At 43.1% G+C, this 26,908-nt stretch overlaps 1 protein-coding gene across 3 annotated transcripts in view; it reads left to right on the top strand.

Annotated features, from left to right (window-relative positions):
• The window catches only part of LOC119009913 (zinc finger MIZ domain-containing protein 1-like), a 171,038-nt gene that overhangs the window by 126,490 nt on the left and 17,640 nt on the right, over positions 1 to 26,908 (top strand). The window contains exons 7-10 of one of the 3 annotated variants that reach the window (XM_037081644.1): positions 673 to 792; positions 7,012 to 7,125; positions 11,536 to 11,641; positions 22,727 to 22,762. In XM_037081644.1, coding sequence (XP_036937539.1) covers positions 724 to 792; positions 7,012 to 7,125; positions 11,536 to 11,641; positions 22,727 to 22,762 — 325 coding nt within the window. In that variant the 5' untranslated portion in view covers positions 673 to 723. Of the gene's footprint in view, positions 1 to 672; positions 793 to 7,011; positions 7,126 to 11,535; positions 11,642 to 17,794; positions 17,889 to 22,726; positions 22,763 to 26,908 lie in introns of those variants that run through there. The other 2 variants (XM_037081645.1, XM_037081647.1) reach the window with 2 other exon arrangements.

Here is a 26,908-nt window from a genome sequence, read left to right as displayed (position 1 = left end):
AAGCCGCCGTTCCAAAATCAATAGTGCGCTGTAAGGGGTTTTGTTCGAGGAACTCTTATGTAGCTGGAGAGGAGGAGGAGGAGGAGGAGGAGGAGGAGGGAGAAGTGAAATGTAGAGCATGTCTGGGCCCAGGGTACAGATAATTGTTAACCAAAGATTACATAATGGCTAAGTAATGTAAACAGAGAGCTGCATGCCAAGTTAATGTTCTCACAGGCCGGGATGGAAGGGCTTCATGCAGTTTTTCTGAGATAATACTGACAGACTGGCTGGCTATATGTGTTTGTGTGTGTCTGTGTGTGCCTCCACGTCTGTTCGTTTTCACCCCGAGGTGCTTTAAACATGGTCAGACATCCTCTCTAAGTCATCCCAGCGTGTGTGTGTCCTCTCTCTCTCTCCGAAAGGCGCGTGGCGGCGTTAGGGGCAAGCACCAGGGCTTGTTAAGGGTGTCACAGGAGCTGAGAGGGGAATGTCATCCTTTGGGCTCCTCTGAGGTGCTTGTCACCTGCCAAATCAATATCTTCCCTGCTCAGCACACACACACACACACACACACACACACACACACAATAAACTGCAATATCCTGGCGGTGACGGGATTGGCAGTTTTTTTTCCTCTGGAAAAGAGGCGAGCTTTAACACGCGCGTGTGTGTGTGTTTTCTCTGTTGCAGAGTGCTCCGGTTTAATGGCTGGCAGGTAGAGGCCGAAGAGGGACAATCAACATGAACTCGATTCCGTCGATGGACAGACACATACAGCAGACCAATGACCGTCTGCAGTGTATCAAACAGGTGAGTGCAGGTGCCGGCTGTCTGCCTTACGAGCTTTCGATTTATATTATTACCTGAAGATTTGACACATGAATCACACGGAGGCAGGATTTATGCCGCCTGTTACTTGTTACACAGGTGGAAAGCGGCAATTACATTTACATAAGTGTTGTAGTAGTAAAAACTGGAGGTAATGGTACTTTTTGAAAGAGTTACAGTGAGGTGAAACTGTTAAAGAATCTACTGAAACTAAAGATTCACAAGGTTAAACAGTACAGTAAACCTTTCCATAATTACAGTGCATGTGTTAGACTCAGCTCCGCCTCAAGTATCACAACTTATACCTCAATACTTACTGTAAGTGCAGACATTTATTTTTCTTGTAAAAAAGTTCTCTGTCCTCGCGACTTCTGCTAAAGTTCAGTCAGTCATCTGTGGGATGTGTTGTGATGTAAACATACAGTAGCTTATGTGCAGCGTAGATACTTTGCATCTAGGCACTGACGTCGTCATCGAGAAGAATTCGGCGCAGCGGGGGGGGGGTAGATTCAGAGCCTGCAGCTGGATGCGCGGTGGAGACGGTGCTTTTTCTAAGTGCAGGTTTGAGATGAGCAGCGATGGCTTAAGTGGCACAATGCTTCGCTGGATATGTGTTGAGCGGGAGCGGACCGTCGGACTTGTGTTCACTGCTCGACCTAGCTTCTGGAGCTTCACTGATTAGTTGTTCGGTTGATAAGATGTCAGAAGACGGTGAAAAATGCTGATCAGTGGTTCCCGAAGCCCAAGGCGATGTCCTCTGCTTTTTTTTTATGGTCACAACCCAAAGAAATTCAGTTTGATGTCATAGAGGAGGGAACAAAAAAGAAGTATTCACATTTAAGACGCTGGAATCAGATATTCTGACTTTTCTTTCAATTGAAAAAATAATCAGACTGATACAAGTTAGTTCAGAACTACTTGATTAATTGACTACTAGTTGCAGCTCTACTTTTGCATAAAATAGAGTCTTCAAGATGGAATAAGTTTTCTTAGTTACTGACACGAGTTGACATTTCAGACATATGATGTTTACACCGACGCAGCTCATTCAGACAAATGTTTCATTTCCATATCTGCCCACATGTTGGATTTCTCTGGGAACCCCAATTTGGAAAACAGTCAGGATGCTGAGTAAAACAACCCTTTAAGACCTAAATTCAATTGAACACAGTTTATAAGACAGGATATTTTGTGTTCAAACGGATCAACTTTATCGCTTTTACAATAAACACTCTTATGAACGTGCAAAACACAAAGTGAGGAGAAATCACGGCGTCACAACCTTTTCAGAATCAGGTTTTGTTGGATGTTTGCTTTGCTGTTGATATAAAAACGCAGATAGCGATAACTCCGGGTGACCTTTTCTGAGTTTGCACACACATGTACACAGTGAGAGTCTTCCTGTCCAGCCACTGTAAAGTGACTAATCTGTTAGCTCTCGCTATCAGGAGTGTGGTGTGACTCAGGTTACCGACCAGGGTCAAAGAGCGGAGGCCTCCCCCCCTCTCCCTCCCCCATTGGCCACCCTTTTTTTCTCTCCCCTCCACCTCTGCTGACTCCCAGCGAGGTCCTTTTGTTCTCGCCCTCAGCACCGTGTGCCGGCAGGACGAATCTCTGGCAGAATTAAACAGACATACTTGCGTAACCCCGGGCTACAGGGCTCGCTCCCTTTGATCCCCTTTCTTAACTGATGGCACGTTTTGTTTTCTCCGGACCCTCTGTGTGCGCTGAGGTCCACCTCCTAGGACAAAAAAAAAGTACATCAGAAGCCCAGTGGGACAATGAATCGGTTGCTCGCGCCTAAGCACAAGTGCGGACGTGGCAAATTGTTTCACCCTCGGCAGGGAGTTCCCAGCTATTACTGGGAGAGAGACAAGGTGAGGCTGGATGGCAAGACGGGGCGAGTGTTTAGGGAGCAAACAGAGGGAAGCCCCGATGTGTGGAGACAGGCTTTGATGTCTTTAAGTAATAAGGTAGTGAGAGGTAAACACTCTCAGCCCTCAGTCTGGGTACCTTCCTCACAGCGGGAGATCAAATATTCAATATCCACTCCCTTCTTTAGCTGTATGGGAGGTGAAATTGGATTCCATTAATGCACTGTGTCGCTAATAGCTCATGAATTATTCCGTAAAGGAAGTTCAGAGATCAGGGAAAAGAAGAAAAAAAAAAAGTGTGGGTGGGGGGGAATTGCATCTGTCTTACACAAAAGTGTAAACAATTCAGATGTCGCGGGGGTTAAATGTATTAACCCCCGCGAGGCAGAAATTTAAACAAACACGTCCCAATGTTAGCGGCCGGGGGAAGTAGCACATGGGCAAACATGCCAATTAAAGAGATCCATGGCATACAAGGAGGCCTCCAGTCCATCTAATAAATGGTTAAGCACCAGGTCATTTCAAACCAACCAGCGAGAGCCAGCACCCTGCTAATAGAGGCAGCTTTGTGCCGCAGACAATCAGGGTTTGGAAAGGCCCGCATAATAAATACCATTTATGTCCTGCCAATTAGACTAGCAGCGAGCCCATTCAGCCGGTCGTCTATTCTCCTCCCCGCACACAAAGATGATCATCAGGGGAGATCAGAACAATTAACTCACTATCTTCTCCCCCTGCTCCCCATTGTCCAATATCCAAGCCATTAAAATAATTAAGGAAATATTGTAAACCAATCCAGCTGTTTGCTTTAATTGAAAGTGTGCACATGCTGAATTTTTTTTTTTTTTTTTGGCATCTCGGCAGAAAAGGCGACGCCGATGTTTCGAGCAGGAATATCAATGAAGCCTCCTCCATTGTGTTGTTGTTTTTTTTTCTGGAAGATGTGACACGTCTGTCTGAATGCTCCCAGCCAGAGCAGCGGACAGGGGAACAAATTGATTTTGTTGCTCAAATGATGAATTACTGCCGAGCGCCATGATAAAGTAGAGGAAATTGGAATCTGTCAGCCTGATTGAATCGCGGGGTTGAAAGTTGAATCAGAAATCATTACGGTGGTAATTTTTAAATGAGCGTCTTGTTGTGAAATCGCAATAATGTGATTTATAAACAATAACTCGCAAATAACCAAACTCCTCGTACGCAGCGGGAACATTGTTATTTTTCCGCCCAGTGCACTAATTCTGATACTCATATGAGATGCTGTTGTTGGCGTTGTTTGACACTAGCAGGGCTCTCAACTACTGCTTGTTTTCAAGATAAATTGGATAAACATTAAGTCTAAATGTCCAAAATTGTGACAAATGCCTGATAGAAATTCCCAGAACCTGAAGTGACATCTTGATAGTCGTATCTTTTGACCAACCAATAATCCAAAACCCAGAGACTCTTCAATTTCTGTCATAAATGACAGAGAAAAGCAGAAAATCTTTGTATTGAAGAAGCTGGAATGAGCAAATGTTTGCCATGTTGTTGTGAAAAATGACTGAAATGATTATTTGATTGTGAAAAAAAAAAAAAAAAAAAATCCAACTGACTAATTATTTTTCAATAGACCAATCAATGTATTGACTAATTGTTGCAGCTGTATGTAAGACAGATGGACAGGCAGTGGATCAAACCATTTTGAGGCAAAGGGTGGGGGTCAAAAACTTTTGGAACATTCAAATGGTGTATTTGAAATGTTATTAAAATTACATGTTTTCGGTAATTCATTGGGAGGGATGAATCATATTTTTCAGAGGATTGATCAACTGGCTATAAATCAAATTAATCAAATTTTTTTGGGTCATTTATTAAGCAAAAAATGCCAAACATGAGCCTCTAAATTGTGAGGATGTGTTGCATTCTGCTGTCTTACGTAATTGTTTACTTCATTGACGATTTTTGGAAAAGGCAACCAATGCTTTAAGTGTGCAGGTGGTGAAAAACACCTCAGAGGGACTTATCTGCAACTTTTTAAAGAGTGGTATGGCCAAATAAATACGTTTGTTTGTTTAACCTTCAAACAGATGATACATAAAAAGCAGTTATCTGATTTCACCCCAGAACACTTTCTCATGGCAGTTTGTTTCCCTCCTGTATCCCGGAATTGCACCGTCGTGAACACTTTGGGGGAAGATGGGCTCTGTTGATACTGCGGGTATTTATTTCAGAGGTGGTGGTTTTTTTTCCTCCTCTCACTGTGGGGAAGCCAGTCTGCTGTCAGACTCTCCTCTCAGTGATACGTACGTAGGGACTCTGGCAGAAAAAAAGCCCATGAACTCTCCTCTCGCTGCAGGAGCACTTCCTCAAGACTGGAAGCATCAATATTTCGAGATAGGCTGGAAACAAGCCTCTCTCGGTAGCGCTGCTGCTGCACTGCGTGGCTGTGCAGCTGTTTTTTGTCTGCCACTATGTTCTTCCCAGGGTCAGTTGTCTCCCATTAATGTGTTCTCGGTGCTCTGGGGCATCGCTGAATGTGGAAGAACAACGGCAAACGAGACCAAAAGCTGTGATTTTTTTTTTAAAAGGGGAACAGAGCCGCTGCCAGATTGCGTGCGCTGTCACGTTCAGTTTAGCCGCAGATGTGCAGATCAAGTCGTTCCCAGACTACAGAGAGGGGGGACTGTATCTGAAGAAAGCTGATCCGCCTGACACCACCAGTCCTGTCCATCTTTGTTTCCCCCCTCAAACTGGGCCGAGCATTGAATGGAGCGTAAATGTTGGAGGATCGCTCTCACCCGGGTGGGGGGCGACGCGGATGAGAAGGGGAGGGGGAGTGAGGGGTCTCTTGGCCACTAGTTTAGGTTTGATTGGTGGGTTTTGGCCGGAGAAAGGGGGAACATCTGTGGCGGTGGCAGTGCCAAGGCTCTCCATGTGACAGCCACACTGGTGGGACCAATTGTTCTGAGTGCAAAGAACAGTAATCACTTCAAGCCCAAGTGTTGGTGGTGTGTTTTTTTTCTCCCCTCCCCTCTACATACCCCCCCCCTCCTCCCCCCTTGGTGTGCTGATTGCGTGTGTTGTCTAGCTTCCAGACTCATCTAAATTTAGCATCTGTGGATGTGTGTGCTTCTCCAGGAGACTTGGTCTGCCGGTACACGCTCAGTAACGCCACCACGTCCCCGCTCTGTTAGTCTCCCCCCTTGACGCAAAAAGATGCCTTGGACAGAACACGAAATAAACAAGACTGGTTTCATCCGGCCCTTGTCAGACGCAAGCTTTTGTGAATTGATATGGAAAGCTGCCTTATCAAATCCTGACCTCTGCTGCCCCCTAAAGAGCGAACAAGAAAAAAGCACCGCAAGGTAGTGGCTGTCACTTACTCTCCTCCCCAACAGTGAGATAAGAGCGCAAAGACGCGTTCAGGAGGCAGCCCCCAGCTGACAGAACCTCTCTGTTTACCTCTGATGCTGTGGAGTGGGGAGTCCATTTGGCGCGGTTTTTGCGCAAGTGCATCCCAACGTTGACAGATTGTAGCAGAGTCGAGGTGGCGTGTAAACTGATTCACATTGAAAGCTTTTAGAGTAAGAAGTGACAAACAGTGAGTCTGATGTGGCGACCCAGAGAGGACAATTTTTTCATTTCCCCTTTTTCGCAAAACAGAAAAGACAACAGGGTTTAGTGAGTGGGCCCGCCGGCTCCAGTTAGGGGACTGAATGCCATAAAGGGGTTCCTGTAGGTCGAGGAGCCTGTTGTCAGATAAAGTCACAGCACAAGCTCAGGGATGGCTGGTGAAAATGAGGGCTTCCTCGGAGATTCACGCGAGCCACACAGGGAGATTTATTGTACTCAGCGTTGAGGCGCTTGCCACTGAAACACAGGGAGAGTGAAGACGAAGTCTAATGGGGACGTACCCCCTCCAGCCCCCCGGCGCATTAATACTTTAAACTTGCAACACAAGTCATCTAAAGTGTAATAAGATAGATTTTGTGAAATGCAGTCATGAAAAACGCTGTTTTTCTTTTTAAGCCACTCTTGAGTGCTTTCAATTATTCATGGTGTTATTGGCGTGGCCCCTGTTGTGGTGACAAGTGATTTTCTCTCTTGCAATCCATGCACCCGTTTTCCATCTCTTATCTGGGTTCAGGGAGGCAGCAAACTACCGAACTACACCCTCGACATCTGTTTCATTTGGATATTTGTAGACACAAGAGTCAGATATGAATAACTGATTTTTTTAAAAAGCAGGCGTGAGGTTGTTGAAGGACATCTCACAAGTTTAATTTTGAATCTTACCCGACTCTAACGTATTCCAAATCTTTCCCCTTTTTTTTTCCTCCTCCAGCACTTACAAAATCCAGCAAATTTCCAAACGGCAGCAACCGAGTTGCTGGACTGGTGTGGCGACCCCCGAGCCTTCCAGCGACCCTTCGAGCAAAGCCTGATGGGATGCCTAACGGTAAGTCGACGGTCCTGACCCTCTGCTCCGCAGCCTCACACTTCAGAAGGTTCAAGGACGATGAAAGGCCCCACGCTAAAACAACTGCTGCATTGGCTCTTTCCGCAGCTCCCTCAGGGATAGGAGGGAACTAATGTTTAGCTGCCTGATCTTCACTGAGGTCACGGGGAAAATAAAAAGCATTTTACCCCGTAGAAACTGCAGTCACCTCTCAGTGACTTCAGTTACAGTTTGTGCTGCGGCTCATGAAATCAGCACACTGGAACACGAGAAGGAGTGCAACAACGTCCTCAAACCACAAAGCAATCAGTTCTTATAGGAAAACACACTTAACATGCTGTTAATAATTCCCTTGCTTAAAGGCCTAGAGGCTTTTGATTAATTGAATAATTAGTATCCCATGACACTTGAAAAATAAAAAGACTTGACATTCTGAGACATGTACTCTAAACAAAGAGCAATGTGCAACGATGGCCTATTTTGAGTTTAAAATATTGGTCTTATTGTTGAAAAAAGATGAATCCTCTCATGTGCAATGTGCATTTAAGGGTAATACTTAAGCAAAAACCTCATCACGTGTATCACTTAAACCTCTGTGACTTGAAGGTGGCTCTGAAAAGTTTGCAGCTAGCTTCTTAGAGGGGGACACCGACGTGGATTCAGAGTAGTCGCAGTGGATTCAAATGCCGAAATACACCAAAATGTTCATATAACTTAGCTAGCTAGTTAGCTAAATGCAACAAAGATAAACCCTTTAGGTACACAGCTAACTGTGCTAATATGGTATATTTTTGGTCAAATACCATTCGTAACATATTGCGTATATATGTAGAGTTGTGTTTCATCAAGTAAACATTGCTTACATGAATAATCTATGTGGATGCTAGTGCAGAAGCTCTTGTAACATTGTTAGCTTATGCTGCTCACAAAGTTAAACAGCTATGTGTACTAATAATATAGCCATAATTCGGTTTATGTTTGGCAAAATATAAAATATATATTGCATATCCAGAGTTGTGTGTTATACTCAAACTATGCCTAAATACAAAGCTTACACTGCTGCTAGTGCTGTTAGCTGTTCACCTTTGTGCAACATTAGCTTATGTTGGTCATCTAGTTAAACAGTTGACTGTGCTAATGATGTATTATCATGAGTGTTTGGAACATACCAGGCGTATGAATAGGCAGATTAGTATTTTGAGAAGTTGGGGTTTTTTTGGACATTGGTGCTTTTTTGGGGGTTTTGTTTGTTTGTTATCGTCATGGCTCTCGGCCACAATTGGATTCCACTGTAATTGTTTTGAGTCCAAGCTCGTTGACTACAGCTGCCGTCAGCCACAAAAGGGCAAACTGCAAACTGTTCACGAGTCCACTTTACAAAACCTACGGAGGGGGGTGAGTGAGCATTTGGCAGATTTTTTTCAGCGAGTATTTCTTCTTAAAATGATCTCTTCTGTGTCGATGCTAACACAGGAGCTACTCGCTGTCTCTCCTGTGGAAATTGGAGCCGAGAGAGGAAGCAGACAGTCAGGCAGAGAAAGGGATGGACCGCATATGTGTCACCCTCCTGTCACCCTAGGCCATACTGTGCTTTAACATGCACATTTCCTTACTGCCTCCAGCAGCAGATAAGAGATACATATAGCTCCTGTTAGGTGCAATTTGTAACCCTGCAGACAAAAGCGTGGCTACAGCGAGCGGAGGAGCCCGAGAGATTTGTGCTTGAGTGCCACAGTGAAACCATTGTGACACATCTCTCCATTCAAGTGATTGTTTGTGTTACTGCTTTAATGTGCAGCAGCAGGTGCCTTTTCCTCCATTTCGCCAATTCAATTTGTTTCCTGCCGCGGAAATCTCAAGGCTTTTTCCTTTTAGCTTATGGGTTGTATAGACCTTAGCGTGAGCCGTGCTGGGAGGGGGCACAGAGAATCTGATGTGATTGTGAAATTACCCGGTCTCAGAGTGTAATGGCAAACACTTCACCCTGTTGCCTGCATGTTTTTTTTTTTCTTTATTTCACTCGCTGCTGATTCAACATTGGCATTTAGTGATGTCAGACAGGTGGCTACACCGCAGAAAAACTCCGTCTTCTACAAACAGTTAAATATTGTGTTTTTTTAAGACAAATTTGCTACGGAGCTAAAGAACAGTCTGCCAGTCGGGTAAGCAAAACTGACTGTCTTGACTGATGTTGGACTCAAAATCAGCCCACTACAAAACATAACCAATCTTCAAAGGTCATCAAAATGTATTTATGAAAAAATTGTATAACTCATAAATTAGGCTTCGTTGATGATTAAATTATTGCCTATTTTGCTAACTCACAGAGCTGCCTATAGTTACTTTATTATTGTTATCAGTTTAAAAGTGTGTAGAATTGGCTTTATTTCAATGCCAGTTTCAAGGAGTAATTTTCTGCTTAACGTACACTCGAAACTTTAAAAAAAAAAAAGAGCTTTAAATTAAACTATAATCATTGCAGTGCACTAGATGACTGGATTTTAAGCTGTCTCTCCTTTCCCTTATGCTACCACCACTACAACAGTCATAGCTCCATTATTTGCCATAATACTCTGGGATATAAAATCTAGCATTTTCTTATCTGTGTCAAGGGGAGGATCCAACAAAGTAATGAAAAAAATGTTGGGTGCCTTGGATTTCTTTATACAAATGAAATAATCCAACCAAATTAACTTTGTTAATCAAGTCACGAGTCACCACTTGCCTCAAGACAGCGATGTGGCAGGAAAGAATGAGTGACTACCGTACGTAGACAATCCACCACCACAACCCACTGTGTACAATTTAAGTCCTGAAATTAGAACCACTGGTTGTAACTTCTTACACTGAAATTACCATTTAGCAAAATGCCCCTCACAAGTTTAGATTCTAATTAGACAGCCTGTACTCGTATATCTTCTTCTTAATGGGGGATTCCTTTAAATAAAGGTCAGATATACATACTCTGTTTTGGTGTCACGTCCAGACTATACTTACAGGAGATAATGATACGGTGCAGGGAGCAGTGTTCAGCTGTACTACCTCGGGGCTTGTCGTGAACTTCAGAGTGTGACAGCAGGCTATGAAAACCCAGAGCAGGGAGAAGAGTTTGTCTGTAAGTGAGGCACGTTGGTCCACACGCACACGGGTCTCAGTATGTCCTAGAGGTCTAAATGTCTTGAGCGGGTCTCTTTGAGCTGATAATGGCGATGGTAAATCAAAGCAGCGTGTGCCACATACGGGTGATTTACATCGCCTCCCCGTGGCATGTGGATGTTTCTCTTAATGTTTCCTCTCAGTGGGCAATCGCTGCACTGGAGGCCACATTTTCTCTTGTTTCTCATATGGAACTGATAAAAGTTGTCGTGGTTTTTATCCTTTAAGTTAAGCTGAGTCTTTTGATGCTGCCAAAACTCGCTCTTATGTAACCGTCGGAATCTGGGAAAATGTCAAGACAAAAATGTAAAGTCCTTTTGATGAGTTTCACCGCAAGGATGGGCCTGTGTTTAATGCATTTCTCTGAACCAATGTATGGATGCAATAATAATCTGAATTTAATACCCATTTTGGAGCAATATTAACAGATCCATCCCTCTGTATTTAGGACATTTTAATTAGTTTTTAATCAACCTAAAACATGCTAACACACACATTCTTAGGTGTTTCATAGTTCTGCGTTGCCGAGAAAGACTGGATTAGCGATATAAATAAGATGTTGAATGCAGAGAACCGTGTTATCTTAACATCTGTCCCTCATTGCCTTTTGTCACTGCCACTGTACAGATATCTCAAAAACTAGATCATGATTTGAATTAAAATCTGGTAAAAACTAAAGTCAGAAGATAAATTCATTCTAAAAATTAGATTCTTAACATTTTTTGTCATTTTTTATGCCTGCATTCAAATGAATAAACTCCAACGATGGTCTGTCACTATGAGGACGTGGATACAGATAAAAAAAAATGCTCCTTTCTGAAAAATAAAATGGCACATATAAAAGATTGTGCAGCCTTGAAGTGGTATGCGCCCTCTGAGCACTTCCTACTCGTCTCCGCTGCTGATAATGGAAGTGGCGCTTTTGTGACCTTCTTTCTTTAAGTGAAGATGGTAGAATAAAGATAACAATTGAGTTAATAAAATTCCCCAAAACCTTGTCTAGAAAAGAAAAAAACAGAGTTTTAAATAAAATGAGATCTTCAATTATCCGCAAATCTGTAAAGCACCATTTCGTACCACTTTGTCTCTTTATAACCAGTCTTAGCCTGACAGTATCAGAATGTTTCCATGTATTTCAGACGTGTGCTTACGTTTTCCAAGAAGTTGCATCTTTAAAAAACCGTCTCCTCAGGATGAACCTCAGACCATAATAGAATGTAATCTTGACGTTGTCCTGACTGTTGTTGTGTTCAGGTGGTCAGCCGCGTAGCAGCGCAGCAGGGCTACGACTTGGACCTGGGCTACCGGCTCCTGGCCGTGTGCGCTGCCAACAGGGACAAGTTCACTCCAAAATCAGCAGGTAAGAAAACCAGAGTTTTCTCAACCACCGTCTCAGGCCATCTGGCCATGCTGGCCTGACCGGGCCTCAAAGTTCCTGCCTGCATTCTTGGCAGCATTTCATGATACCCACCCATTGCCTAGTAGACTGTATAATATCCTGACACTCCAGAAAATACTGTACACATCACCGTGTTGGTCTTAATTCATGTTATTTATCATTTAAGAGTTGATTACTGGATTCTTGCAAAGAGATAAATGAGGATCTTGGATTATTTTTATGGCTCTCTGCATGATCATTTTTTTTGGTACTGCAAAATACCTTTCCCTTTTGTGAGTCTCACTTGAGCATTAAGCATTACACTCCGATATCTACATGAACTTTGACTTCCTCATGTTGCATTTCACTTACACACTTGTTCACAGCAGCCCGATTTGGCTTTTCCTCTCTGGAGTTTTAGACAAAGTGTGCACAGCAGAATACTCCATTTGTCACAAGCGACAAAACTACTCTATCAGCGATGATGAGTTCCTGTTTTCATACAGCGCAGTCATCTCGGTGCGGTGATGGATTATTGGGACGGATGTATGCTGCTAAATGTTCTTATCAAGCTGGCGAAAAAGCGCATGCTGAAGCACGATGGGAATGAAGACGTATAGGCTGTCAACAGCGGAGAGGAAGATAACAGGAATATTTTGTGCTCCTTTTACAGTTTCTGATTTGTGGTTTCCACCTGTCTTGTGTTACGAGGAAAGCCGGGGTTGTGCAATCGCTCCTGTGCGCTCAGTCCTCACTGCTGAGCCGTCTTAAGTCAGCGAGGACATTAAAGCCGGAGCCACATATTGTTTGAATTTGCACTTGTGTTTTTGCCTCCTCTGATTTACGGCGCCCGCGGTTTTATAAGTGGTAATGTGAGGCTTCAAATCATGCAATGTCACTCTTATGTCAGCCGCGGGACAGGGAATCATTCTCCGCCTGCAATTAACTTACACTGCCAAATGTTCTAATTCTACTTAATGCTAAATCAAATCTCAGGCCCTACTTTATGGGCTTAGATAAGATTGCCAATTGATTCTTCGTCTGAATAATTTCCTGCAACAGTAGTCATTTGGAAACCGGCAAGTACTCCAGTCTAGGCAGCATCCCAAAGTGCATTTCATGGACAATTATGTACCTGTATATGCATGAATATTTTCAGAGGAGAGCTCTGTAGAAAGAGGGTAAATGGAAACCACTGAGGAGGCATTCTCCTGCAAAGCTCCCAGAAGCTCTTTTTTTAGAGTGGAGGCCCCAGTCGAGGAGGCTGTTAAAGCCCTCTCCGGCAGCCAAGGGAGATGGCTCTTAAACGACACTCCCACGGGGCCCCACGGGCAGTACCCTCGCTCCCCGACATCCAGCAGGGCCGTTGCCCAGTGACGGGGGGAAGGGGAGTGAGTCACATGGTGGGGGCCGAGATGGCGGCAGCAGGTCAGCCATCCAACTCCAGAGACAGAAGAGTCTGTCTGCTTGGAGACTTTTTGAAGACGAGGACATGAGATGAATGTTAGAGCGCCCTGTGTGTCATGTTGCTTTAAGTATAATCTGACAAGTTTTCCTGGATGTCAACCAAAGACTGACTGCCATTTGTTGCATAAGAAGCTTTTTTTTCTGCTTGAAACACTTCCACCGTATGTTTGTTCCTCATCTCTGAAAAATAATTTAAGAAAGTGTCTCATGTGGCCCAAAACCCTGGGAGTTTTTCTCCAAAGAGAAATTGTCCAGGGAGCATTTTGAAGCCAAATCTTACTGCTCAGTTGCATCTTGCATCTTGTAATCTTTTCTGAAAATCTATGCTATAAGTGTGTGTGTGTGTGTGGGTGTGTGTGTGTGTGTGTGTGTGTGTGTTGGGCTCGGGGGTGGGAGCAACGATCTCCGGTGGTTTACGAGCGGGGGCTGTCCACCGCAGAGGACATCAGGTCAATGGATGAGCGCTAATAAGTAAATCAGATTTAGTGTCCCATTTTAACCAGCCCTTGCTTGTCTTGGCTCTGACATACACGCACACACACACGGCCGTGGTTGAGATATTACATTTCTGTTATGTCATATAAAGATCCTCTCCCCGGACATGGGACAGAAATTGAGGGCGGTAGGAAAATCAGTGTTCACAGTTACAGCTTAAACAGGGTTGATTCATGGTAAATCGCCTCCATCTCTTTGGTGATTTTTTTTTTATAAGAAGGACAAAACTCAAAGAACGGCAGCAGCAATATTTATCTTCTCGAAAACTTCATTATCACCCCTTAACATAAATTAATATATGAATTTCAGGTTAAGATAATAACTGTTAGTTCATATTACATGACTCTTCAGGAGACTGCAAATGGAAAACTCTACACACAGTGCGACTTGGTGAATTATCTTCAATAAGTGTTCTCAGGGGGACCGTGTAGTCCTTGCCAGTGGCCCACAACACTCGGGCAAGGGCTGGGGTTGGGGGGGGAGGCTCTGTCAGCTAGTAGTGACCTCTTTGTGAATGAGATTAGCCTGCTCTATTAATCTGTGATTACTCGGACTGTTTTACCGCAGGGCAAAGCCACGCACGTGGAGCCGTGGCGACATCTAAGCGGGTAGATCACTTGCTCGGTGTGTATAAACTCATCAGCCCCCCCACTCTCTCTCCGTCACAGGGTACATTACAAGCCCTGTTAGGCCTATTTCATCTGCCCCCTCCTGCAGGACCGCAGTGGTTCAGTCTGCTTTCAAGAGTGTCGACAAAACGCTTAATCATGATTTTTATTTTTTTTCCTCCAAGAGGGTCAGAGTGGCACATTCCCAATCGTTTGCGCCCCACCAGGCTCTTGGAATTCCTTAGTTTGAGTGAAAGGAGGCACCGATTTATAAGAGTGGAGGGGAGAGTAAAGGGGGAAGTTTTCAACTCCCCAAGCCGCTCATTCTCTCATGTAACAAACGCCTGGTAAACCTGCTTTTCAGCAGATAATTAGTTGGGCTTCAGCTCTTGCTCTGTCAGGCCAGTTTGTCTCCGCATTGGTTTTACAAACACACACTCAGGGCCGTTTTCAGGTTTGATCCGGAGTTGTAGTTAAAAGTGTCAGCAAGAAAGAACTTTTCAACATCGGTTAAAACTGTTTGTTAGTTGGTTTGACTGTGTGAGTCTTTATAAATGTCATACTTGAGTAAAAGTTCAAGAAATCCTGTTAAAATTAATTTAAAGTTTGAGAGTTTAGTTTTCGTTTGAATTGAATTCCATTTCAAACAAGATCTACAATCCAGGTGTGAAGATCAAGCGTCTGTCAAATGATACTGAACACTTTGCATATTTTCTTGTATGAAATGTAACTGTGTCTTGAAGCGCTGGCTGTACGTTGAATTTTATGGCACTTTCCACTGAAGTGGTGCTTAAGACACAGAGGTCAAACGTGTTTGTCACCGAGCCGTGGAAAAGGTCTCTGATTCGACACACACTATACAGAGGTCACATAAACACACACATGGGCCTGTAGGGCTGTAATTTCTCTTCCCGGAGCTCTCCACACCAAAATGTTTCTCTTTTTTTTTTTCCTGTCCCTCCACCCGGTGTGCTCCAACATGTAGTTTAGCTGTGGCTTTTCCTAAATAGAGAATAGGAGAGAAGTCTGAAAAACATTGTTGGTGGCCGAGACTTTGTTTGACTGATGCCGGCAGCATCTGAGAAATAAACAACCATTACTTAATCAAGATTCAAATGCAGATTTGAGACTTTATTTGTCTTGTGTCGAAGCTTTACTTCAGACAGTGGTGAGGCAGTAGTGTTTAGACGAATACAAAATACTAAATGTGCATCAAGTAGGAGAAGTCAAAGTAAAATGTTCCCTGTCTGTGTTTCACTATCAGGTCTAATGTTTTTGGAATGTTTTAACATTACTGCTATAGATATTCGTGTTGAGCTCATTCAGATACTTTATATGTAGTTAAATCTAAAGTGAAGCATTGTACTCTTTTAAAATCAAACCATATGACTGTTGCATTCCTGTCCTGCGAGAATCAAGCATCTCTCAAAAAGTCAACTCATCATCGTGTCAGTAAAAACAGCCGTGACCTTAGCTTCGTGAAGATGCATTTTCAAAGTAATCTAAGAGGGTTTTTAAATAGTTTATTTAGCTCAAGAAGTATTTTTCTCGACCCACAAATGAACACTTGATCCTTCAGTTTATTAGAAACATTCGGCTCAAAACATTTGGAGATCTGCGGTTTCACCAGGCTGGAAAAGGAGTGTGGGGGTTTGCAATATTGAAGAGGAACTAAAGCTGTCAGCCAAATGTAGCGGAGGAAAAAGTACAACATGCAGGGGAGTAGAAGTACAAGGTTGCATATAATGGAAATGCTTCAGTCAAGTATCATTACCTTGAATTGTGTGCTTAAGGGTAGCACTTAAGTAAATGCACTTAATTACATTCCACCCTTGCTCATAGCTCTGAATGTAGTCTTGTCAAGTCAGACATTACAAGCTTCACATTACAAGATATCCAATCAACTTGAGTAAAAGTACAGATATCATGTTAGAATATTACTTTCATAAAGTTAAAGTATCAAAAGTACAAGTAAACATAAATAATACATATATTTAAACGAACCAGACCAATTTGTCTGATTGCCACTAAAATACATTTTAGATACATTTTAAGTCATTAACTAAAGTAATCAGACAAACATAGTGGGTAAAAGTAAAGTAGTAGTGCAGTGGAAGTACAAAGAAGCAGTATCTCAAAATTGTTATGAAGTACATTATTTGAGTAGATGTACTTAGTTAGATTCCATCTGTGATTACAAATATGTTTATTTGTATAGAAAAGTTATTTCATAGACTTCTTAAACTCCTCATAACTTTCTTTTAGATGTAAAATACAACCTGTTCTCACCCTGACAAGCTCACGCACTCATTCTCAGAGCTGCATGTTACTTTATTCAAACCTGAGATTCTCCACTAGGGGTCTTTATAACACGGACAGATTGAGAGATAGAGAGTTTACGAGGTTAAATCCTGATTATTACTTTCACCTCATGAGCGTCACGGCGGCTATAAATCTCTCTGCTCCTGACAATCTGTGTGTTTTACACTGTATGATGACTGTATGTGAAGTCTCCTCTCAGCCCCGCCGAATGATTGATGTGTTAACTTGCAGTCCGGGCGCCGGGGCTGTAAGTCACCTGCTGTGCACTTAGCTGATAGTAAATACCAGGAGACGGGAAAAGACCCGAGATAAGAGCCGCTACGCTCGTCTGTCCTTCCTCCCATCCTGTGTCACAGTTGTTGTGGCAGCGCAGGGGGGGGAATTTTGTAGCATCTCCAGCGTGACCGAATCGTTATGTTTTGGCGTATTAAGATTAATTTACATCCGAGCTTATGTCTCTAATTAAAAATGCCGCGCACCAGTTGCACTGTGTTTGACACCTGATTTGACTCTGCTGAGTTTTGTTTTGTTTTTTTCAATCTTTGAACGACAGAGGCTCCAGAGTGCCTCAGGTGGTGCGTCTCGCCCACAGTTTACATGTTTGAATCGGACGTAATTATTTATCTAAAAAAGCTTAGTCTGGGGCTCATGTGTGCCGAAAGACAAAAAAAGTGTGTTCTAATTGGCCCCTCCCCTCTCTGATCCCAACCCCTCTGCACATTAGGAAAGCCACAATACACCCAGCCTCCTCCTTCTCCTCCTCCTCCTCCTCCTCCTCCTGTTCCTCCATGCCCCTTAATTACAATGGCTAGTTTGATGGATTAAGTCGACTGTATGCAAAGACAAGTTTGGGGTTTCTTGAAAATCAGCTGCTTAATGCACCCCACCTGAGCCGTCTCCATCGTCACTTTTTTACTGCCGTCACAAACGTTGCTCTTTAAAAAATGAACTGATTGAGGCTTCTTTTTTTTTTTTTTTTACTCGTCGCTCTGGACGCGGGCCAAGATACAGGCTGTCTAGCACATTAGGCACCACCCCCCTTTTGCAGGTTTGAAATGTGAGCTGCCTGCATTTTTTTTCCCTCCTCCTCTCCTCCTCTCCTCCTCTCCTCCTCTCCTCCCCTCCCCTCCCCTCCTCCCTCCCTCCCTCCCTCCCTCTCTCTCTCTCTCTCTCTCTGTCTCTCTCTCCCTCTCTCTCTCACTCTCTCTCTCTCTCTCTCTCTCCCTTCTGGCGAAGTGGCTGTGGCTGCTTCTGTGTGATGTGTGTATTGGGAGAGCAGGCAATGGATCACTAGACAGAAAAAGAAGATACATCAATAACTGCTGCATACATCCGAGGTGAGGAGATAAGCATTTGGTTCTCTCTCTCTCTCTCTCTCCCCCCTCTCTCCCCTCACTCCCACGCCCCCCCCCACCTCCCCTCCCCTCCCCCTCCCTCCCCCCTTGCCTTTTTAACCCTTTTGCTGCTGCAGAAGCCGGCTCCTAATTCTCGCTGAATTATTTGTTACCTTTATCTTCTTCTTTTTTCCTCTGACCACAAAACGTGTGTCCTCCTCCTCTTCCTCCTCGTGGCTGTTAGTGCTGTATGAAGCCCCCCCACCACCACCCCCAACCCCCCCAATCCACCTCCTCCTCCTCCTCCTCCTCCTCCTTCACCTCCCCTCCTCCGTTTTTCCCCTCTCGTTGTCTCTGGGGTATTTGTTGCTTGAGTGCAAAGAAGCCGGTGGCAAGTACAGCAGGAGCCCATTAGCAATGACTCCATCTGTGATTGGTTTTGCCTGCGAAACGGAGAGAGCAGCCATGAATAATTGATGTGTATTGTGCAGTCAGTCACTGGACACGCAGGGAAGAGAGGAGCTGCTGCCCTGAGACACAGTGGAGAGGGAGAGAAAAGGAGGGAGAGAGAGGAAGAATGTTAGAGAGGAGAGAGGAAGGTGGGAGGGAGGGAGAGAGAGAGAAACACACAGAGAGAAGAGCTTTAAAATAGCTGCTGGCTTCAGTAGTGCAGAGATTAAGGCTGCCCTGTATCGCCTTTGTTCTGCTGTTGCAGATTTGTGCTCAGAAGTGTTTCTAGACACATGAGTCCCCTCTTTTTTTTTTCTCCCCCCAATCCCCCGTGTAGCAACGAGAGAGAAATATCGGGGACGTCGCTGGAGTTAGTCTGGTTGAAACGCGGGTGGCATTTTGGACGTGGAGGTCGGGGCGGGACGGGGGTGGAGGAGGGAGGACAGAGCTGTGAGCTGTCAAAAGGAGGAGACAACAGTTAAAGAGTGTTTGTGTTTGCAGGGGGTGTATTCAGCGACATGAGGGGAAGGTGAATGTGCCGCTGCTCAGAGCGACTCCACATTATTTTAACCCCGAGGGGGAGAGCAGATAGAGGGGCTCGTGCAAGCTTCGGTGGGTGCGGGTGCCCCCGCCACGTCTTAAACTAACGGAATGGGGTTTGACAGTATGACGAGTGCCTCGCAGCGCCCCGCGTGATAGAGTTGCAACAGCTGACTGCTGCATTTGACCCACTTACGGCTCACACAGAAGGGGTCAAAATGGCCTTGATTATCTCTCTGAGTTGCGCTGACCTACTTGAGGCGGCGTTTTCCGTGAGACTCTTGGCAGTTTATCACACCCACTCCCCCCTTGGTGCCACGAGCAGCTCGCTGCAGAGACACGCACGGATCCTCCTGCTTTTTATGTAGTTAATTCACTGGTTTCAGATCAGGGATTCACTGTCTCCCACGGTTCGGTCATGGCAGGGTGGACTGGGTTTTATTAAATCAGAGCAACAGGTTTGAAATGTGTAGATTTTGCCTGCGCTGAGATGCCAATGCACCTGTTTCGCTCTTGTTTAACTTAAAGGAACACTTCGTCAAATATCTATATTTACAGTTGTTAGACACTCAGACTTAAAAGAAGGCTCTGAAGGGGCTTGTTCACATCAACGTAATTATCATTCTTACTGATAATATCTGCACATCACAAGCTAAATAAACTACTCCCTTGTCACTCCTTCAGCTCCAAACACCATCACAAGTATCATATCAAGTTTCCTTACACATTTTGACACCTAATTTTTTTTCCTTTTCTTTCATCACTGAGGCCAAGTTTACAACTTATCAGAACCACCTTCCAAGAAAAGACTTTGGGTGACGTCTTCCTTTAATGAATGAGTTTTTTTGTTAAGAGTGAAAGTCATCTGGTATCATTTTCTGTCTTTTCTCAACCCTCACTTGAGAATTCTGCCATGTCGCCTTTTCTTCATTGTTCACTTCTCTCCACCAAAAGAGGGGTTTTTGTGAAGCTGTACAGTAAAGTCCCGGTTTGGGCAATTATTCAATGATTTTTTTTGTTCCTCCCTAAAATGTGTCTGTGGGACAGCTCCCAACATGCTAAGACAAGAGAGGTTTTGCAACAGGCGGCATTTGGTGAAGAAATGATGTCTGGCTGGCTGTGCAGCGCTCCACACTTCCAACTATTCATTACTGTTGTTTTGTCAGCTTCAATGAATCTCTTGTTCTCTTGTGTTGAGGATGTTTCTTTCTCTTTTTGCCACCAAGTTTTGAAACTGCAGTGACCTTTTTTATCTTTTAAGTTTTTTCTCTCCAATAAAAAGTCCCAGATTATGAAAAAGGAGCAATCGGCACACAGGAGCAGTTCATGTCACTTGTGTATCTGCAGAAAGGTTCTCTTCATCTTTTCATGCAGCGTTTAGTGAAAGGTCATTGAGCCATATGCACTTACAGAGTGTGGCCTGTTTACACCTCTTGTTATACTGTGATCTTGAAACCCGAAGCTGGATTTTTATCACATTTAAAACTAAATCCCTCAAAAGATCTGATGTTAAAGTGTGTTCGTATTAGAGAAAGTCTCTGACTGGGACTCAGTTTTTAATTTTAGTCACCGTTAATGATGCTCAAAGTTCATAAAAAAATACTAACTTAAAAATGTAATGAAATGCATGCAACTATGTACAAATGAAAACGTATTTTAAAAAAAATGTGAGTAGTTACAATATTTATGAGATAGTGGCACAATTTATGTTCTGTAAGTGAATAAACATCAGGTCCCCAGAACACTGTTTGAAGCTAGAAAAGTTGGCAGGGTCCGCCACACATAAACAAAGTAAAACAGGGCAAAGTTGTGTTATCCTTAAAGTTCAGTTAGTTTATGTGGTTTATCCAGTCATGAAAGCCAAAACAGTTTTGTTTATGTAGTATGTTTAGGCAAAAAAAAAAATCTCAATTTTTTCCCCTCATCTACGAAGTGCACCTTCAATGATAAAACTAATACAAGGGAGAGAAACAGCCGCTGGTGCCGTCGTGAGACCTTCACTGTCAGTGTTGCTCAGGTGCAGTTTAAGTGTGAAGCCCAGACTTTGTCTCTCAGTGTGATGTCACAGCTGGGTAAATAGATAAAGATCCTGAATATAACAAGTCTAACTTGTTGTCTCAATCAGTTCTGCGACGATCAGAGAGGGTATTTAAGTGGAAACACTGACACACCTGTTTGTCATTAAACGGTACAGCGTGCGATGTTGTCTTTGAGGATTTTAATAATCGGGAGTTTTTGAATTGCATTGAAACGCCAGGTGTGTCCGTATGTAGATTCTCCTCCTCACACAGAAGGGGAAACACGAGTGCCTCAGCCCACTTGTTATTCTCACTGTAAGTTAGAGAACAAACAGCACACGGCAGACTTCAACGCGCTCATTCTTTTTTAATCAGTCTCACTCTTGTAACTTTTTCTTTTTTTTTTTTGCATGCACCGCTGACACAATTATATTTCAATAAATCACCAGTTTATTGTTTATTGAGGTTTTTTTCCCCCAAAACACTGATTAAAATTAAAACAGATAATCATTCTTCTTATTTCAGGGTCTTTGTTAAACCACGTTTAATTGATTGAACGTAGGTCAAAGACAAACTGCACAAACCAAAATGAATGATCATTTTCTGGAATTAAAAAAAATCTCAAAATGCCAGATTAAGCATAATCAGCGTTGGCAGGAGACGGCGACAGAAAAGCCCTGCCACTGAAATCAAAACTCTCGAGAAGTTTGTCATGTAGACGTAACTTGCTGGCAATTCTCACTGGAGTGACAATGATGTATGTCAGAGTAAAGCTTCCACAGCTAACGTTAGCCTGAGGATAGTGAGTTTAACCACTTGTGGGGTTATTATAACATTGATAATAAAAATGACACCTCCAGTGCTCGATCTGTGGGTCAAGTGCTTTAACTCAATCTGCAGAAGGGAAGTGAAAGCCTTGACGTGATCTTTTATACGTGTTTTGCTCTGAAAAGTCTGAAAGCAGTGAAAAGATGTTTTTATACGTCAGTGAAAGGAGACGTGCATCCTTTGATGGTGAAACCCGGAAAATAAAACCCGAGGCCGCGATGAAAGATAAATGCGCGTATCAGGGCAATGCTAGAGCAGCACATTAAAGAGGCATTAAGTAATCTATGACCTTTATCGACCTCTAAAGGTGGATGGCGGAGGTTTAAATGGCATCAATAGGACTTAGTTCCTCAAGCCACAACCTCCCTGCTGCACACGTAAACAGAAACCGTCAGCTGAAACCATCATCTGTCATCGAATTCTGATCGTTCACATCACATTTTGAGCGACAGTATTGGGGAAGAGTTGGCTAATTGATCAGATTTATCACCACAGAGATCAGTAAGTAATAACAATTCAACTTTTTAGTCAGCGTACAGTGTTGGACCATGTGAGACTGTCTGCAACTGAGTAAGCAAGTTGGAAAAATTCAAGCACTGTCGGTATCGGCACAGACTGCATTTATAAGATCGGAGCTGAACAAAGTCCAGAAGTGTTTTAGCGTTTGAAGCAGGAATGTCTCGATGCATCAACCAGAAATGTTCGACAATCCTCGAACAGCCTGCGCTGGATATTATCGTCTTTTTGTGCCATGTTACAGTAAAAGTATAATCTATTTAACTTCCATTATACCCATAATTCTTCTTATTTCAAGTGTGATGTGTTCAATCATTCTCTCCTCCTCTGAGTAGGTTTTTCAGGCAATCTGTGAATTATACTCAACCATCCCGTCATCACATGGTGTTTGAATACGGGAGCGCCTCATGCTCAAATGTGTGTCATTTGCTGAATTTCTTTAGAAATGTTTGTAAAGTCCAGTAAAATGTAAAAATTTGAACCCTACAGAAACCGACTGCTGCAGGAGGTGTCAGTCTGACTCAGGTACTTGGCTGTGTGTTGAAAGTGCTGCACAGGAAACCCATACACATTGGCTGAATCCAACTCCAACCATCCTCATCACGTCATGTCCTCACACTGGACATGTGTCGACATGCTGTACTTGGAATGACATCAGATGTGCTTTATGTTTTATTTTCTATTTTCATTTTATTGCCATCTAGAGAAAGGCTGCTGTTGTGTTGTCTGTCGGAGTTGTACAGTATGAAGCATGTCACACACACTTTGTTTCATCATCCTGCCTGCGTCATAGTTCACACTCATGCTTTCTCGGCTGTCTGTCGGAGCCATTATCAAGTTTATGCTTTGTTCCTCTTGGTGATTTATGTGTCAGTTACATCCCCCCGCCCTCTCGGCAAGGCAGGTGGTAAAAGTTTTTGAACGGAGCTCAGGTCAAAGTTGGAATAATGTGGTGAAAATATAATTAAATTAAATTGTTGCTGTGAGGGTGGAGGGACAACAAGCATAGATGAGAATAATGTGAACTGGAGGTTGTAGACAAAGAGTTCATACAGCATCTTGAAAATTTGGAAAATGCTCAAAGGAGACATGTTGTGATTACTTTCAGGTGTGTAATTTTATTTTTGGTAACTAAAAGAATAAGTTTATATGCTTTAGTGCTCAAAAAACACTGTATCCCCCCTCTGTATGAAACGCTCCTGTCCCTTTAAGGCCTTTTTCTGATTGGTCAGCATGGACACACCTGACCTAGCACCGCTAACAACAACAGAGCAGCTTTGCTAAATCAATTCTTACATGCCAAACTAGTCACTAGGCGTAAATTATGCAAGTGTATTACGTGGTGACATAGTGTGATGTCACAAAGTCACATGAATAAAAGGCGGGGCTACTTATGAGGTGTTTCAGGAGCGGCGTTTTTTGTGGGAGAGAGGAGCTTCTTTATCTTATTTTATCTCGTTATGTCTGCATTTAATGAATAGGCTTGAATTGGATTCTACTTCAATCCCGTCATCATATTTGTTGTCTCCTGACGATGAAATTAGCGAGAGTTAGATAATCATGATCAAAACATACAATCAAAGTCACTATAAACAGCAAGTGTAGTAACAATCTAGATATGGAAATATCCGGGTCTTGATGAACTTGAAAGTGCTTGAATTTCACCCTATGGAAAGACAGCATATGTGATATTATGTTTATTTTATGTATATTTTGATGTTTTTGTATTTGGACAAAATATCAGAAATGTATCTGACACGTGGATGTGTAAAATAAAATAGTATAAAATTAATAATGACTTAAGACACCTAAAGTGAGAAATTACTACAAACATGAATAGAAATGCAAGATCCCAGTTTAATGAATGAGATGGGAAAAAGAAATGCACATTATTTGTAAGATATCTTCTGTTTTAAATCCTCCCTGAGGTCATACATGCTGCGTCATCAGAATATAAGAATTATCTCATCTTGTCTGAAGCAGATAAAGTTTGATTGTTTTCCATTTGGCCTGAGCATTTATCTCGAGGAAGCTTTTTATTTAAGCCCTGCTCCGTTGCACATATGGATGACTCTAATGAGCCCAGAGGGGTGCCAGGACCCGACCCCGGCCCCTCCAGTGTCTGCTCCTACTGTACTTCTAAAGGGATTCTCTGACCCCCAGGCCCACTGTGAAAAGGTCGCAGGTGAATCAGCCACCGGCGTATGGCACCGCGACACTACCGGCCCTGCCCAGCACCCTGAGGTGGGCACTAGTCCGGGCACATCTGCTCCGTGCCTAATTAGTATCATTGCAGACGAGGGCTTAGGGGTGGGCCTTCGTTAATAGCAGCCTGTTGCTCGGGGAAACAGTCTGGCTCCTGTAAGCCGCTTCGTCGCAGGTCTGCTCATCTGATAATCTGGTTGCAGAAGTGCACTGTTATAAAAAAAACAAAAACAAAAACACACACACACACATATACACACACCGGGCAGATGGCAGAGTTTTTAGGAGCCTCAGTGTGGTGAGGTGAAAGGGTCGTCGGTGAGACAATCATCAGTGAGACAATCATCAGGGAGAGATCAGAACTCAGAGATGCTCCTGACTGTTTTTTATTGGGACATGTCAGTTGTAGCCGCTAATCGCAAATCATGTTTGCATGATATTTCTGCTGCCCATTGTCACATGCATGACGCACAGTTTTATATTTTTTAATGCATTTTTCCATTGAATTTCACTCATTTCTATATAGTATAAAAGTACTTGAGTATTCATCAGTAAATCCTAGAGTTGAAAAGAAGTTAAAAAGATCCAGTAGTAGTCAACCGTTAAATTAACTGTCAGTTGTTTTGACAAAATGATTAATTGATTCCAGTATGTTTTTAAGATAAAAAGAATTTATCTGATTTCATCCTCTAAAACTTGACTTTTTCTCAAAACAAAGTTTTTAAGGGATTCATCTTGAATTTGAACTTATGAATTTATGAGTTTATGAGTTTTATAGCACTTTTGACCTTTTGAAAAGCAACATTAGCATCAAGAGAACAAGACAATTAGTAAAAACAATTAACTTAGGATGCAACAATTTAAAGAAGGAATAGAAAAAAGTAGATTTAAAGGTGCAATACAAAAGAATTGACTGCTTTGAATTCATACGACCCACAAAAAGGCGCAGCATATCACCAGAGTAACTGTCACCTGCTGATAACTATTCTTTTCAACACATCCATGATCTGTAGCCACTGTTAGCCTGTTAGCTCAGTTAGCCAGGGGAGTGTTGGTGTTCACACTGCCAGCACAGGAGCTTTGGACCAAAGGGAAAGAGAGGTTTTCATGCCCGGGGCTAGCATGCTAACTTCTGTAGTTATCTCTTCAACGAAATACAGAGAGATCTTAACATCAGCGCTGTTGTTTCTTCACATTTTGTTGATAATTTAAGAAGATTTTGAAATGTTTTGACCCATAATTCTTACATATTGCACCTTTAAGAGTTAAACGATTAATATGTGGTAATACAGTCCCAACTTTTCACCACAACTGCATTTCCACACAAATATAATGTGGCAAACCAAACACTGATGCATTCTTTTAAAACCAGAACTCCATTTTTTATGGAGTTGCGTGAAACAGTTCAGAAATACATAAAAAATCTTAAAGACAATCAAATGGTTTTTCAAAAAAATGGTTAGCTGTGACCTGAAAACTGGGCTAAAGCTGCTCTGGGGGCTTTAAACCTCGACTTCACACACTTCAACGTGCAGTTGCCAGATGAATTGAGACATAAAGATGTAGGTTTGGAACTAGTTTTGCTCCCAATCAGCTTACTGTGCGGCACGGAGCAAAATACAGTAACAGATTGAATGCTGGTTTGTGGGAGATGTTTGGCTTTAATGCACAAGGAATTAATTCACACCAGGGGGTTTTAAATGCTATAGATTTCCACCTTCGTGCTGTACACAGACCCTGAATGGCTTGCCCTGTTTTTAATGAAGAGATTTGTTGCGTGTGCCAAGAGAGATTATCTTTTTGAAAAACACTGGGCGAAGGTTTTGGTGCCTGTATAACCACGACCGAGAACTGACAGCCAGAGTGATGAGATCTGCATAAATCATTCTTGGAGGTTGTGGCGTTTATTGTATCGTGTTCCAGTTGGTGTTCGTTTAGTGCCAAGTGGATTTCTTTAAAGTCTAATCTTTATCTTGAAATCTGTGAACACAGATTTTATTTGACGATAAATGTCTTATCGTTGACATTTTTGGGGGGGATTTTTACACAGAATCCTGCATTTTTCTGTGTATAAATAAAGACATTTGCATCACAAAGTGGTTGGCTGGATGTTTTAACACTGAAGTTATTATGACAGCGGTGACGGGGAGTTAAGAGGGATAAGGGGCAGCTCTCCCATGTCAGTAATGCAGCGTTTAGTGGTTTCTGATTTCGCAACAAAGCACGCGAGATGTCAAAACAGCGACTCAAACACCAAAATCCACAGCGTTTTTCCTTCTTCCTCCTTGTGCCGTTTGCCTCCACATGGCCACATATGCTTGTGGCCTCGGTAAAACCTTTTTGGCACAAATCCAAGAGTCCCCCCCCCACCCACTCCCACCCCCACCCCTTCTCCTTCCTCCTATCCTCCTCCTGTTCTCCTCGCCGGATGGACATGGCACGACATTGCGGCCATGTGGCCAGCAG

The sequence above is a fragment of the Acanthopagrus latus genome, chromosome 20 (genome assembly GCF_904848185.1).
Source record: "Acanthopagrus latus isolate v.2019 chromosome 20, fAcaLat1.1, whole genome shotgun sequence".
In the NCBI taxonomy this organism is placed as follows: Eukaryota; Metazoa; Chordata; class Actinopteri; order Spariformes; family Sparidae; genus Acanthopagrus; species Acanthopagrus latus.
The sequence above is the reverse complement of the archived record's forward strand: the minus strand, read 5'-3'. Positions and strand labels throughout refer to the sequence as shown.